The sequence below is a fragment of the Lagopus leucura genome, unplaced genomic scaffold (assembly GCF_019238085.1).
Source record: "Lagopus leucura isolate 7727_CA_CO unplaced genomic scaffold, USGS_WTPT01 Super-Scaffold_100043, whole genome shotgun sequence".
Classification (NCBI taxonomy): domain Eukaryota; kingdom Metazoa; phylum Chordata; class Aves; order Galliformes; family Phasianidae; genus Lagopus; species Lagopus leucura.
In genome coordinates this window covers 4019571-4032540 of record NW_024962290.1, presented here as the reverse complement: position 1 = coordinate 4032540, position 12970 = coordinate 4019571, and the positions used below count along the sequence as shown (strand labels likewise).

General features: G+C 65.2%; 1 protein-coding gene across 2 annotated transcripts; it reads left to right on the top strand.

The window, feature by feature from the left end:
* The first annotated feature begins 3662 nt into the window (after positions 1-3662).
* Positions 3663-9395, top strand: CSF1 (colony stimulating factor 1). 2 transcript variants are annotated; one of them, XM_042884295.1, is made up of 9 exons: positions 3663-3713; positions 4612-4737; positions 6023-6085; positions 6340-6519; positions 6656-6833; positions 8245-8375; positions 8566-8621; positions 8738-8790; positions 9105-9395. In XM_042884295.1, the coding sequence occupies exons 1-8, from the start codon at positions 3693-3695 to the stop codon at positions 8787-8789; spliced, it is 807 nt and encodes a 268-aa protein (XP_042740229.1). In that variant the 5' UTR covers positions 3663-3692; the 3' UTR covers position 8790; positions 9105-9395. The 2 variants fall into 2 exon arrangements, with proteins under 2 accessions (XP_042740229.1, XP_042740228.1); XM_042884294.1 differs by having other exon boundaries at positions 7585-8375.
* Positions 9396-12970: the final 3575 nt, after the last annotated feature.

Genomic DNA, 12970 nt, shown 5'->3' with positions numbered 1-12970 from the left:
CCCCCCCCCCCCGAGAGGCAGCACCCGTGTGGCTCCGGCCGGGCTGTGCCCACGGTGTGCCACGCAGCGGGCGGTGCTGATGGGCATCGTTAGGGGGCGGAGGGCGCTGCCTCCCCCCCCCCCCCAGCACCCCGATTCTGGCTGCGCCCCCACTGCTGCCCTGTGGGTCTGCATCACCCCAAAAACGCCGTTTGGAGCTGATAGCGGCAGCTCCTGCATCCCCCCCGCGCTGCTCCCCGATGGGAGCCGGATGGAGGGGATGGGGGAGGTGGCGGCAGCCCCCCCAAAGAGGCTTCGGGCTCCGGCTTGGCCGCATTCCTCGGCCTGGAGAGTTCTGGTGGAGGGAGGAGCGCGGCCGGAGCGCGGTGTGACTCAGCCTTGGGGACACTCTGGGGACACATGTGGGGCCATAACGCGCCCTCCGTGCCCCCCCCCCCGCCCCCTTCCCCCATAGCGCTGTGGGGCCGGGATTGATCCCTCCGGCCGCTGCCCAGAGACCCCCCAGTGTGCTGCGGGGGGGAGGTGGGGGAATTGACCCCTGGGAGCCGCTGCGGACCCCGAGTTGTGACAACAGACACAGCGTGACCCCGCGCTGCTCATCCTGCGGGCACCGCGACCCCGCAGCGCCGGGTAGGGAGGAAGGGGGGGCGAGGAAGGGGAGGGGAGGACACGGAGCAGCGCTGCGGGAAGGGAATGCGGGACAGCACGCAGTGCCGGTGGAGGCAGGGGGTGACACGGGACATTCCCACGGGGATTTCCAGCGGGGTTCTCTGTCTCTCTCTTTCTCTCTGCCTCCCCCCCCCCCCCCCCCCCCCCCCCCCCCCGCCCGGTGCCAGCATTGCGAGGCGAGGGCTGCGGGGCAGCGTGCGGGGCCGGGACCGCGCGGGGTGGGTGCGGGGGGTCGGGGAGGATCTCGCCGCGCTCTCTCCGCTGGAAATAACTTTCTCCGTAACGCGGCGAGTGGGCGGCGGTGATTTCAGCGGAGCCGTGGGCTGAACCCAGCCGGGGAAGCGGGGGGGGGGTTGGGATGAGCTGCAGGCTTCACCCCCAACAACCCCCTCATTCCCCCCCCCGGTTTGGGGGCGGCTGTCCCTAGAAAGTCTCCCAGGTGCTGAGCTGTGTTCCTGCGCCCCCCGAGGACGCTTGAAGGCCAATCCGTGGCAGAGCTTTGGCCGCAGTTTCCCCCCCGTTCTGCCCCCCTTCCCCCAGCACCAGCACACCCGGAGCTCGCGGAGGGGGCGATGGGGCGACCCCAGCGCTGGGGCCGGGATCCCTGGGTCACCCCGCGTCCTCCCACCGAGCTCGGACCGCCGCTTTGCAACTGGGGGCGTTTCGGGAAGGGACCCCGCAGCCCCCACCCCCCGTTTGTGTGGCATCGCTCATCGCCCCCAGCCCCGCAGCCGTTCTATTTCTGCCCCGTGACTCAGGGATTTCGGCAGGTTCGGGATGGGGGGGATGGGGGGGAAGGGAGGAGGCTCTTCTTTAGCCAAAACGAAAGGGGCGGCCGCGTCCCTCCCCTCCCACTCAGCAGCGGATTATTATTAACCCGGCCGTCCCACCGCCCCTGTTTGCAACAGCGCTGTCCCATGACCGCACTGTGACATCTTTCCGGTCACTCCGATGGGAGATCTGACAGAGCACGGCCACGGGGTCCCCGTGAGTCACCCCCAGATCGGTGTCACCGTGTGCCCACCGCATCCCCAGAAATGGGGCGGGGGGGGGGGGGGGGGCCCACCCCGCGGGGGGGGGGGGGGGGGGGTGCAGCTCCGTGCTCGCCCCACATCCGCCCCCTGCCTTCCCCGCAGCCGCAGCGCTGATGGTTATCACCTCGCTCAGCAGCACAGATGTGGCCCCATCGGCGGTGCAGACGCGGCCCTGTTGTGGAGCTGTCACCTCCGTCTCCCTCTCTGGCTGCCCCCAGCTCTGCCCTGACCTCCAGTCTGCACTCTGTTCTGGATCCCCATCCCTCCATCATTTTCGGGTCAGCTCAGCTCCAAGCAGAGCCATCATTGCCATCAGCTGCTCCCTCAAAGTGTGGATGAGGGCAGCTGTCACCAACACGTGGCCCATTGTCACCGTTGCCACCGTTGCCACCGTTGTCATGTTGTCACAGCACACAGCAGCATTTGCGGCATCTCCCGCTTTCCTCTTCCCCATCCTGGTGTGACCAACCCTCCGTGAGCCAACATTTGGCCTCACGGCAACTAATTGCTTCCAGTCGTTTGCAAAACAACAACAGCAACCAGCAGGAAAACCCCCAAAAAGCAGAGAGCTTTTGTGTCCCCAGAGCTGGGAGACCCCCAGCTCCATCCCCACACAGAGCTCCTCCAGGACATCCCTGTGCAAACACTTCTGGGTGTGCAAAACCACCACAGCACACACAGCTGTCCCTGCACACCCATGGGGATGAATGCAGCCCAAAGGTCCTCCCTGCACCCCACACCCTGCAGCCCCCAATGCAATGGGGGGTGGGAAGGAGGGGGCTGAGGAGGGGTGGCCCTGCTGCAAAACGAAGGCTGCTGATGGAGCAAACTTGCACTGCCCCCGGGGGGGGGGGGGGGGTTGTTTGCAAAACCATGCAGGATTTCCTGCAGGAAAACTTCATTGCAGCACGGCGCCGAGGCGCGCGGCGGTGGGTGTGCAGCCAGCAGGGCTGTGCTCGTGCGATGGTGCGCAGTGCACGTGGGAGCCCGTGCAGCAGGGGATGCTTTTAGAGGCTCACACGCGTGTGTTTCAGCCTGCAGGTGTGTGCAGGTGTGTGTGCTGGGTGCTTCTGCACACGCAGATGTTGGGCTGCGTGCGCCTCGCTGTGCGTGTGGCTGCGCAGGGGTGTCTGCGTGTGTGCAGATGTGTGTTCCAAGGGATGTGCGTGCACACGAGGCAAGCTGCAGGGCTGTGTGTGTGTTGTCACAGAGCTGCGTGTGCTGGCACGTGTGTGTGCACAGGCATGCATCCCCAGGGATGTGCCAGCAGCTGCGTGTGCGTGTTCCAAGGCTGCGTGTGAGCACACACACGTGTGCAAGCTCCAGGGCTGTGCATGTGTGCCGCTGTGCGTGTGCATATGTGCGTGTTCCAAGGGTGTGAGTGTGCATGCAGGTGTGCAACTGCACGGCTGTGTGTGTGTGCGTGCCCCAGGGTTGTGCACGCGTGTGCGAGTGCGCGCTGCAGGCGGCGCGCAAGGAGCTGCGTGCGTCCACGTGTGCGTTGTTCCGAGGGCTGCGCGTGCACAGACACGTGTGCGAATCCCGCTGTGTGTGTGTGATGGGGGGGGATGCGCGCGCTCATATATGCGCGTGCCCGAGCGCGTGCACGACGGTGCGTGCATCTCCCGGCTGAAGGGGAGGGGGCGGTGCGTGCCGGCGCGCGCGCGTTGCGCGCCCGTGAGGGGGCGCGGGGGTGGGGGGAGATTGGGGTGGGGGGTGAGAGGGTGGTCGTGGGGGGGGTCAGGGGATGGGGGGGTTCTCCCCGTGCCCACCGGTCGGGGCCGAGCGGAGCCGAGCGGAGCCGAGCGGGGCAGCGCCGCCGGGATCTGGCCGCCCGCCAGCCCTGTTCTCATAAACCACATGCTGTCAGCGGCCCTATAAAGGGCAGCGCGGCGGCGACGGCGGACTCAGCCCGGCCCCGCTCCCGCACTCAGCCGCCTTCTCCCGCACCGCCCGACCCGCCGCAGCCCCGGCCCCACGGCAGCCCCCATGCCCCGCCTCGGATCCCAGGTACGCCCGCCGCCTCCTGCGGTCGTTCGGGGTGTCCCCCCCCTTCCCCCCCCTCCCGGCTCCGCTGCCACCTGTGTGCCCCCTCCGGTGCTCCCCCGACCCCCGCCGGATGCGCGCACGGGGACGTGGCGGTGCGGACCGACCCCCATCCGGCCCCGTCCCGCCGCCATCTCCCGATTGCTTTCGCTTTGCCATCCCGATGCCGATCGGAGCGGTTCTCCGCGGGGTGCGGTCCCGGCCCGGTCCCCGCCTCCGTCCCGACGCTCTGGGGCTCCGTCCCGCTCCCCATCTTCATCCCGGTCCCCGACCCGGCGGAGCGAGGCTCCGTGCCCCATCCCCATCCCATGGCCGTGCTCTTCCCCCCCACTCTCCCCCCCCCCCCCCCTTCCTCACGGCGACATCTGCAGTTTCACAAGCCGGGAGCATTTCTGGGCCGGCTCCCAGGGAAACTGCCCCCACCCATCCAACCCCGCACACCCTATCGGTGCCGGGATGTGGGACGCGGGGGGTCTGCTGGGTCCCCTCCCCGGAGGAGCCCCTGTGCACACGGAGGGGCTCGGGCCGCCCTGCTGCATGTGGGGGGGCTGGGAGGGGACTTTGGGGTGACGCCAAAGAGGCTGCGTGGAAAGAGCCCTGAGGGTGCGGGGCTTGGGGGGGGTCTGCGGGGTGGCAGAGGGTTTTGGGAGGTGGGTGGCACGGCGCCTGTCACCCGTGGGGACGGCCCAGAGCCACGCGGCTCCCACGTGTGTTGTGGAATGGGAAATTCCCTGTTGGAAGCGGCTCGATGGGCGTGGGGTGGGAGGACAGCAGCGGGGTCAACATTGCAAAGCTGGGATTAATGAGGAAGGGGGTCTCGGGGGGTCCGGCCCCACACCAAGCGTCGCTTTGTCCCGCTCAGGTGTCCCTGTTCCGCTGCACCCTGCTCTCGTCCCTCCTCCTCATCTGCAGCATCCATGAGACGGAGCAGAACAGCTACTGCCAGCAGATCATCACCGAGCGGCACCTGGACTACCTGCAGGATCTGGTGAGCGCCTCCCACGGTGGCCCCACGAGTTCCTCTCCTGCTCGGTGACTCCAACGGTGGCACCCAGGAGCCGGGTGCCCAGGGGCGTTCGAATGGCACCGTGCCTGCAGTGTGGCTGCTGCCAGAGGAGCAGCCGTGGCCGGGAGCTGGGTGCGGAGAGCGGGGAGCGCTGGGGATGCAGCAGAGGGGACTGGGGGGTGGTGGTGTTTTTGGGGCCGCGGCGGCTGCGCAGGGGTTAAGCTGAGGAATCCGGCTGCATTCCTGAGTCCAGCTGCTTGCCTGGAAGCTGGGCTGGCAACGGGGCTGTGGGTGGGTGGCAGGCAGCGAGGGGGGCCACGGAGCCAGACGGGCTGGGGAGACGGGCGCACGCGTCCCATGGGGCACGGGGTGCTCACCCCCTGGAGCTGAATCCCGGCCCCATCCCTGCCCCATAGGGCTGCCGGAGGCGCTGCCCACGCTGGCCCTTGGCTCACCTCCGAGTGGGCATTACGTCTGTGGATGCTGTGGGCAGGGAATCGGGCCACGCGGGGATTTGCGCGGCAGCGTGGATGCGTTGGGAGCAGATTAAAATTTGGCCTTGGCAGCACCGCTGGGCTCACGGCTCGAGGGATCCGAGGCTGAGCTCAGCTCATAACCGCTGTGTGTAACCGCTGCGTCCGGCCTCGCGTCGCCTCTTCCTCTCGCAGCACCGAGCGGCGCTGCTGGGGCTGGCAGATGTGCAAGATGGGCTGTGCCTGCAGCCCCCTGCACAGGGAAGGTTTGCTTTGCAGCCCACCCGGATCCCAAGCAGGCGCGTGGCCTGGAAGGGGGTGGGGGGGGGGAGAGGAGGGGGCTGGTGCAGGTTTGAATGAAAGCCACGGTTTCCCAGCTGGAGGTTGCAGCCCTCTCCTCATCCGGCGTTTGCAGAGCAGCCGGCCCTCGCTGCAGCCCCGCGGGATAATGGAGCAATTGTTTCCAGTGCTGCACGGCTCTTCTGGCAGCCCGCGCCCTCCCAGCCTGGGATGCAGGCCCGGAGGCGGCTGAACGCCCTGAAGGAGGGCTTGGCTTTGGCGGGGTTGTTTGGGGGATTTTCCTCCTTTTGTAATGGGAAAGAGAGGTGGCAGCGGGCACCGATGGATCCCGGGTGGCAGTGCCAAGCAGAACCGGGGCTGCGGCTTGAGGAGGAGGAGGAGGATGGCAGGGATGAAGCAGGAGCCCCTGTGCCGTGGGTTAGGGGTGGTTTGCACACATGTGGGCACAGGGCCGGGCAGCGCCCACACGGTGACACCCTGCTCTGTCCCTGCAGGCAGACACACAGATGCAGCAACCTGGCACGGTGTCCTTCAGATTCATCAGCAAGATGCGGCTGGTGAGCGGCCCTCAGCTGGGCAGGGGGGTGGGGTGGGGGGTGGGATGGCTCCTGGGACGCCGTGGGGTGTCCCTGTGGGGTGTCCCTGTGGGGTGTCCCTGTGGGGTGTCCCTGTGGGGTGTCCCTGTGGGGTGTCCCTGTGGGATGCATTTGCTGTCCCCTTGCCTCCATGTCCCTGGGCAGGGCGGGAGAGCGGCGTTTCCTCTGCCCACGCTGCATCCAGTCTCTCACTGTGGGGCTCCATCTCCTCCCAGAACGACTCTGTCTGCTACGTGAAAGCTGCCTTCCCTTTGCTGGGCACAATCCTGAACAGGACGACGTTCAAGGAGAACTCAACAAACGCCAACAAGATGAAGACGGTGCGCAGGATGTACGAAAGCATCGATGAGAACGTGGACCCCTGCATCAGGGAGGAGGACGACGAGGAGCACGTGGTACGGCGTTCCCCACCTGCAGAACGGGGTGGGCACGTGGGGCTCCGTGCTGTGGGGTCAGAGCTGGGTGCAGCGTGGCACCCGCTGGGGTCACCGGGTTGGGATCCGGGATGCTGAGCCGAGCCCAATCCCTCAGCTCTCCGAAACGTGCTTCGAGGATTTCACCACGTCCCCCTACGAGATGCTGGTGCTGGTGAGGCAGTTCTTCCAGGACATCAAACAACTGCTGCACAACAAGGAGACCTTTGAGAAGGACTGCAGCCAGGTGTACCGCAGCGCCTGTGCGGGGCCCCAGCAGCGCAGCTCCTCCCCAGGTACGGCTCTGCCTGCTGCCCCGCCAGCTCAGGCTCACCTGCATGGAGCAGCTTGGAGCCGCGTGTGCACAGCCCTGCACACGTGTGCGGGCGCAGCGTGTCGCCGTGTCGGGAGCTGTGTGTCCGTGTTTGGGGCTGAGCGCCTGCTGGGGGTGGAGGGGGGTCAGAGAGGGGGATGCAGCCCCCCGATGGGGTGGGGAATGGGGCTGGGAATGAGGCCGTGGGGGCGCTGGGGGGAGAAGAAGCTCCATCCGCGTGGCTGGAGGTGTCAGGCTCGGCCAAGCCACGTTGCCGCCTGTGCCTCAGTTTCCCCTTAGTGCCAGTCCTGTGGAGTAAATGCTGAGTGAGGCCGAGTTCTGCCCTCTGGGGTGTCAGGACTTGCGTTGCCATCCGTGCTTGTCTGAGTGCCACGCTGTTGTGTCTGCATGCCCGTGGAGGAGATGTCTCAGTGTTGTCTGCGCCGGGCTGTGCCTTGTCACCACCGCGCCGTGGGGATGTCACACGTGGCCGGCTCCTGCCAGCGATGCTGCATCGTGGATAACCCTCACTGCCAGCTCAGGGGACCCGGTGACGGGCTTCCACTTGTCCTGTCGCCTCTGTCTTGCTGCCACATCCGGCCCTGCCTGCTCCCTGCTTCCCTCTGCTCTTCTTTTCGGGGCTTTTGCTCTCATGGGGATGCGGGGGGATCCCCGTTTCAGACCTGCTGCCTGCTGGTGACCCCACGGCCGTCTCTTCTCTCTGCTTCTTTCAGGTGTGGGGACAGATCCTGACTGCAATTGCCTGTCCCCTGCCCTCCCTTCTGCCACCCAGCCCTCCCTCTCCGCTGCCACCCGTGCCGGCAGGGACGTGGCACCCTCTAGCACCAGGGTCCCTTACCGCCAGCTGGGCGGCATCCTGGCCGAGTTAGGCAGCAGTGCCTCGTCCGAGCCCCCCAGTAGCATGGAGGGCAGCTCAGGGGCCGAGGAACTGCCAGGAACCGGGCTCGGCGACGCGTCGGCGCCGTCCCCCACCGTGCAGCAGACGCTTGGAGCCCTCCTGGATCCGGCCGCGAGCGCCAGCCCGAAGGCCGAGGACAAATCCATCCCGTTCCACGGGATGCTGGAGGAGGGCGCCGGGACCCCCGTCCTCCCGCATCAGCTCCCTTCGCCCCGAGGGATGAGCACGGCGATGCCGGCGGCGGTCCCCAGCAGCGGCTCCGCGCAGCGCCGCGCCGTCGGTCGCCGTCCCACCGAGAGCCCCGAGCGGGTCACGCAGCTCCGCTTCTCCAGGATGGCTCCGCTGTTGCGGGGACGGGCGGAGGGCGGCCCCGGGGACGGGACGGGGGCGCGAGGCTGGGGGCTGAGCCGGCTGCGGGAGCCCGAGGACGGCGGGGCCGGACCCAGCTTTGATTCGAGCTTTGTTCTGAGCGCAGAGCAGCGCAGGAAGGAGCCGCCAGCCGCCGGCGAGAGCCACCGGGAGCTCCTGGTGTACGTCACGGTGGCCAGCGTCGTGGCCGTCTTGCTGGCCATGGGCGGGCTGCTTTTCTACAAGTATAAATCCAAGGTGAGCCCTTCCCCGGCCGCCCGTCGCTGCCTCGGTTTCCCCTCTCATCTCTCGGTGCTGCGCCCCAAGTTTAAGGTGGGGACCCCTGAGCGCCGCCCCGTCGCAGGGAAGGGGGCGTTATTTGGGGGATCCCCCACCTCCTTCTCCAGGTGGGAGCCCCCTCCCCATCCTCACCCCTCCCTCCTCGCAGGTCCTGCAGCGGCCGCTAGAACAGAGGGGCTGCGACCCCGAGGAGCCGGAGACCAGGTGGGTGCCGTCCTACCGCTCGGCTGGGGAATCTGGGGACCCCCGTGCCCACCCCGACCCGGGGACCCCGGCCCCACAGCCCGCCCTGTAAACCCCCGCTGGGTTTTGCCTCGCAGGGCGCTGCAGGGAGCGGAGGGGTGCGCGGAGCTGGAGACGCAGGAACTGTGAGGTGAGGGGAGGGGGCAGGGCGGGCGGGCGGCCGCATCCCAGGGGCGCTGACCCCAATCTTGGGGCGGGGAGGGGCTGCCAGCTGGGCTGGGTGGAGAACGCGGCCGGGCTGCGCCTCAACAACGCGGCCAGCGTGCGGTTTAGCAGCCCGTTAATTCATAACCGCGAGTTTTTAGATGCGTATTGAGGCATTCTATTAAATACGGGCTTTCTATTCCCCCCCCCCGTTTTATTTTACGTTATTTTCCAATTCTGAACGCACCTCTCCCCACCGTAACCTCATCGCCCGCTCACTTTTTCTCCCTCTCTCCTCAGGGCCCCCTGGCGGGATGTGACGCTGCTCGGGGGGGCGGGGGGGTGAACGGACGGGGGCGCTCCTCGCTGGGCGACGGACGGCCGTTGTGCGGCCCCCAGAAGACGCGACGAGCCCCAACCCCCGGCCTGCAGCTGGAACCCGCACAACCCACGGATGAGGAAGGAAGGACGGGGCAGCGCAGCCCGGCAGGACCTTGGCGATGGGGTGGATGGCACCGAGGGGCTCCGTGGGGACGGCGCTGGATGCGTCCGAAGCTGCGAGTGGAAAATCCCCCCCCCCCCCCCCCCCCCCCCCTCCATCCGTCCGTGTTTCCCGTTGCTCCTCACCCACGCCTGGCACGGCAACCCATAGGGGGGGGGGAGCAGGGCAGGAGAGGGGGGACCCTTCCCGCATCCCACCGGTGCTGAGGACCCAACGCCAGGCCTGCAAAGGGGAAACCCCTCACACTGTGAATATTTAAGACCCGCCGTGCCGTCCCCGTGCCGCGATCCCAAGCTGGACTTGGGAGCTGCCCAGCGCAGTGGATAAAAAGCTTTTATCCAACAAATGCACTTTGGGGGATTGGGGGGGGGGGGTCCCTCTCCCTTCCCTGCAGGGTTATTGCTGCGAGCTGGCCTCGCCCAGACTGGATTTTGATGCTGGAGCACAGCGTGGTGGTGATGCTGAGGGTGCAGGGAAAGGCTTTGGGGCACAGCGGTACCCAAAACCGCATCCCACCCCACACAGCATCCCTCCCCAGCGCCGCCGCTCCTGGGCTGGGAAGCGTTATTTTTATATGATATATATATTAAAAAAAAAAAAAAAAAAAGAAGGAAAAAAAAAAAGGGACAGACCCCACTTTTTTTGTTGTTTTTAAAGCATTAGTATTAATTTTTGTTTTCTATGCGTATTTATGGACTGCCAAAAGGAGGCGTTTCCTGGGGGGGAGGGAGGGATGGAAGTGGGGTGCAGAGCTGGGTTGGAGCTGCTGCTCGCTCCACACGTGTGTGTGTGTGCGGGGGGGGGCGCCCCCCCCGCGGCTGCTGGAGTTCTTTCTGCCTCTGTTGTTTTCAGTTTTTTTGTACAGTGAAATGGTGAGATATTTTATACAAAGTCATTTAAAGAAGTCTATTTAAGGAAAATCATAGAAAACAGCTTGTATATTTAATATTATTAATAAAGACGGCCGTGCAGCGCTGTGTCAGCGTGGGAGCTGGCGCTGGGGGGTGGGAGGAGATGGGGTGGGGGGTGGGGGGTGGGGGGGGCGCAGTTTGGGGCTGGGACGGCAGTGCTGCTATGGGATCTGCTGGGGGGTGGGAGGGGGGCACTCGCTCCCATAGCATGGGATGGTGAGGGATCAGCCCTCCAGCTCTGCTGTGCATCTCAGGGTGGTGGTGGGGGGGGGCCGTTTTGGTCACGCTGGGGGCTGTGCTGCTCCTTTCTCCTATGGGAAAGGCAGGGGGAGGATGGAGTGCTGTCCCCAGGGCGCTCTGTGCACCTCTGGCCCGGAGCTGGGGCTGATCCAAGCAGCGATGCTCAGAGCTGCAGGGAACCCCTCCCCCCCCCCCCCCCCCCCCCCCCCCAAAGCGCTGGGGGCTGCAGGGTGAGGGCTGGTTATGGCCGGAGCTGGGATCAGGGGTCACGCTGACCCTGTTTTCCTGTTGATGCGTGCAGGAGTTCACGGCCACTGAGATGCACCCAGCCTTCCTGCCATCCCCATCCCCACACTGCAAATGGGGGCGCGGGGCTGGACGCCCCTCCTGACCCCACAGCGCCTGCAGGAGGAGGCAAAGCAGCTGCTAAAAGCAAACACACTTGAGGCTGCCTTCCTGCGAGCACTTCAGTTGGAGAGGCAGAGCACCACGAGGCATTTCCTTCTCCAACACCCCCAACAGATCCCAGACCCCCATCCCTTTCTCTCTGTGCAAAACCGGTTCCCTTGAGGGGGGGAGACGCTGGGATATGAGAGTTCTTTGAAGCCATCTGATGGGCACACGTGGGGTTTGCAGCTCAGGGGTCTGCAGCTGGGGGGTGGCAGGCTGAGCCCCCCCAGTGCTCAATGAGGGGGGGCTGGATGGGGCCGGGGAGCTCTCTGTGGGCTGTTTGGGGCCGTGTTTGCTGACAAACAGGATTCCTCGAGGGCAGCTGACTCAGCCCAGCCCTTCCTCTCCTCAGCAGCAGCCGGGGGTTTCCCAGGTCCACATCCCCTTCCCAAGGAAGTGGGACCTATATATATCTGTCCGGATCTGGGCCATAGTGATTATGGTCGCAGTGGGGGGGGGGGGGGGGGGGGGGGCGGGGGGGGGGGGGGGCCCCCCCGCCCCCCCCCCCCCCCCCCCCCCGCGGCAGCCCGGGCGCTGAATGAGGGCTGTGGGGCGGTGGTGTTGGAGAAGGGGCCGGGGGGTGGGGGGAAGAGGTGGGGGGGCACCTCCCCGAGTGTACACCTCCCCCACACCCACCCCCAGCACCCCCATGTGCTCTGGGCAGCCCAAAGCAAAAGCGAGTGGAGGAGATTTAAGGGGCAAACTTGACACTTTTGGGAGCCCTAAAGGTGGGTTGGAGCTGCAAAACCTCAATGCCCACTTTTGGGAACCTTAAGGAGGGATGGAGCCATTCCTACCCCTCCACGTTTCTACAGGAGAGAGGGGAGACAATCCCTCCTGCAGGTACACGAGAGCCCCCAGGATGGATTTTTCCACCTTAAAAACAGGTGATGCGCTCAGATGGAAGCCGAAACCCCAAAGTTTGAAGAGGTGGGCAGGGAAAGAAGCGTTGGCACTGGGGTGGCTGTGGATGGGGCACTGCTGGATCGCAGCCCTCCCCATGGGGCTGCATGGCCGCAGACTGCTGACGGGGCAGCGCCGTCCCGGAAAGCACCGCGGGGCTGCGGTTCCCCACTTGGGGCCATCGGGGCAGCAGGGACAGATCCCGGCCACCCTGATGGGATGGGTTGCCTCGAGTGAGGACCGGCCTGGTCCTGATCTGTGGTCAGACAGAACAGTTTTGGTTAAATGGATAAATACAGGCCGCAACGCTGCTCGCTCCGTGGGTTTGTCGCTGCGGGGCTGCGGTGGGGACGAGCAACGTGGGGAGGCACGCGGGTGTAACCCCATTGCTGGGACTTAGGGGGGGGGACAGGGTGGGAAATGAGGGTCCCAGGGGGGAACAGGAGCCCCTCAGCACCGTGGGGATGGATGGACAGATGGACACCAGGGCAGGATGAGCCGCAGTGCCCATCGCATCGCACTCAGCCCTGCTGGATCGACACGGGATGTGGCCATGGGGAGAACTGCAGGGGGCTGGGCTGGGGGTGCTGACCCTCCCTGCACCTTTACACCCCATCCCAGCCCTCCCCACCGTGACAAATGCTTCTTTCTTATGTTTGGCTGCCCTCAAGCCATTCTCTACTCAACCTTAATCTGTGCTTGGGATTGTCCTGACCAAGGCGCAGGACCTTGCTGGATTCCATGAGGTTGGAAGGGGGTGGGGGTGGGGGGGAGGCAGGGTTTGGAACTTGATGATCCTCGGGGTCCCTTCCAACCCAAACCATTCTATGATTCTATTTGTTTATTTATTACAGAACCAGAAAATCAGTGGGTTGATCTTATTCCTTCATTCCTTTATTCCTTTATTTATCTATCTGTTTATTCATTCATTCATTCCATCATTCCTTTATTCCTTTATTTACTTTTTCCTTCATTTATTTACTTATTTATTCATTCATTCATTCATTTCTTTTGTCCTTTATTTATTTATTCCTTTATTTACTCCTTTAGTCCTTTATCCATCCATCCATCCATCCATCCCTCCATCCATCCATCCCTCCATCCATCCATCCCTCCATCCATCCATCCATCCATCCATCCATCCATCCATCCATCCATCC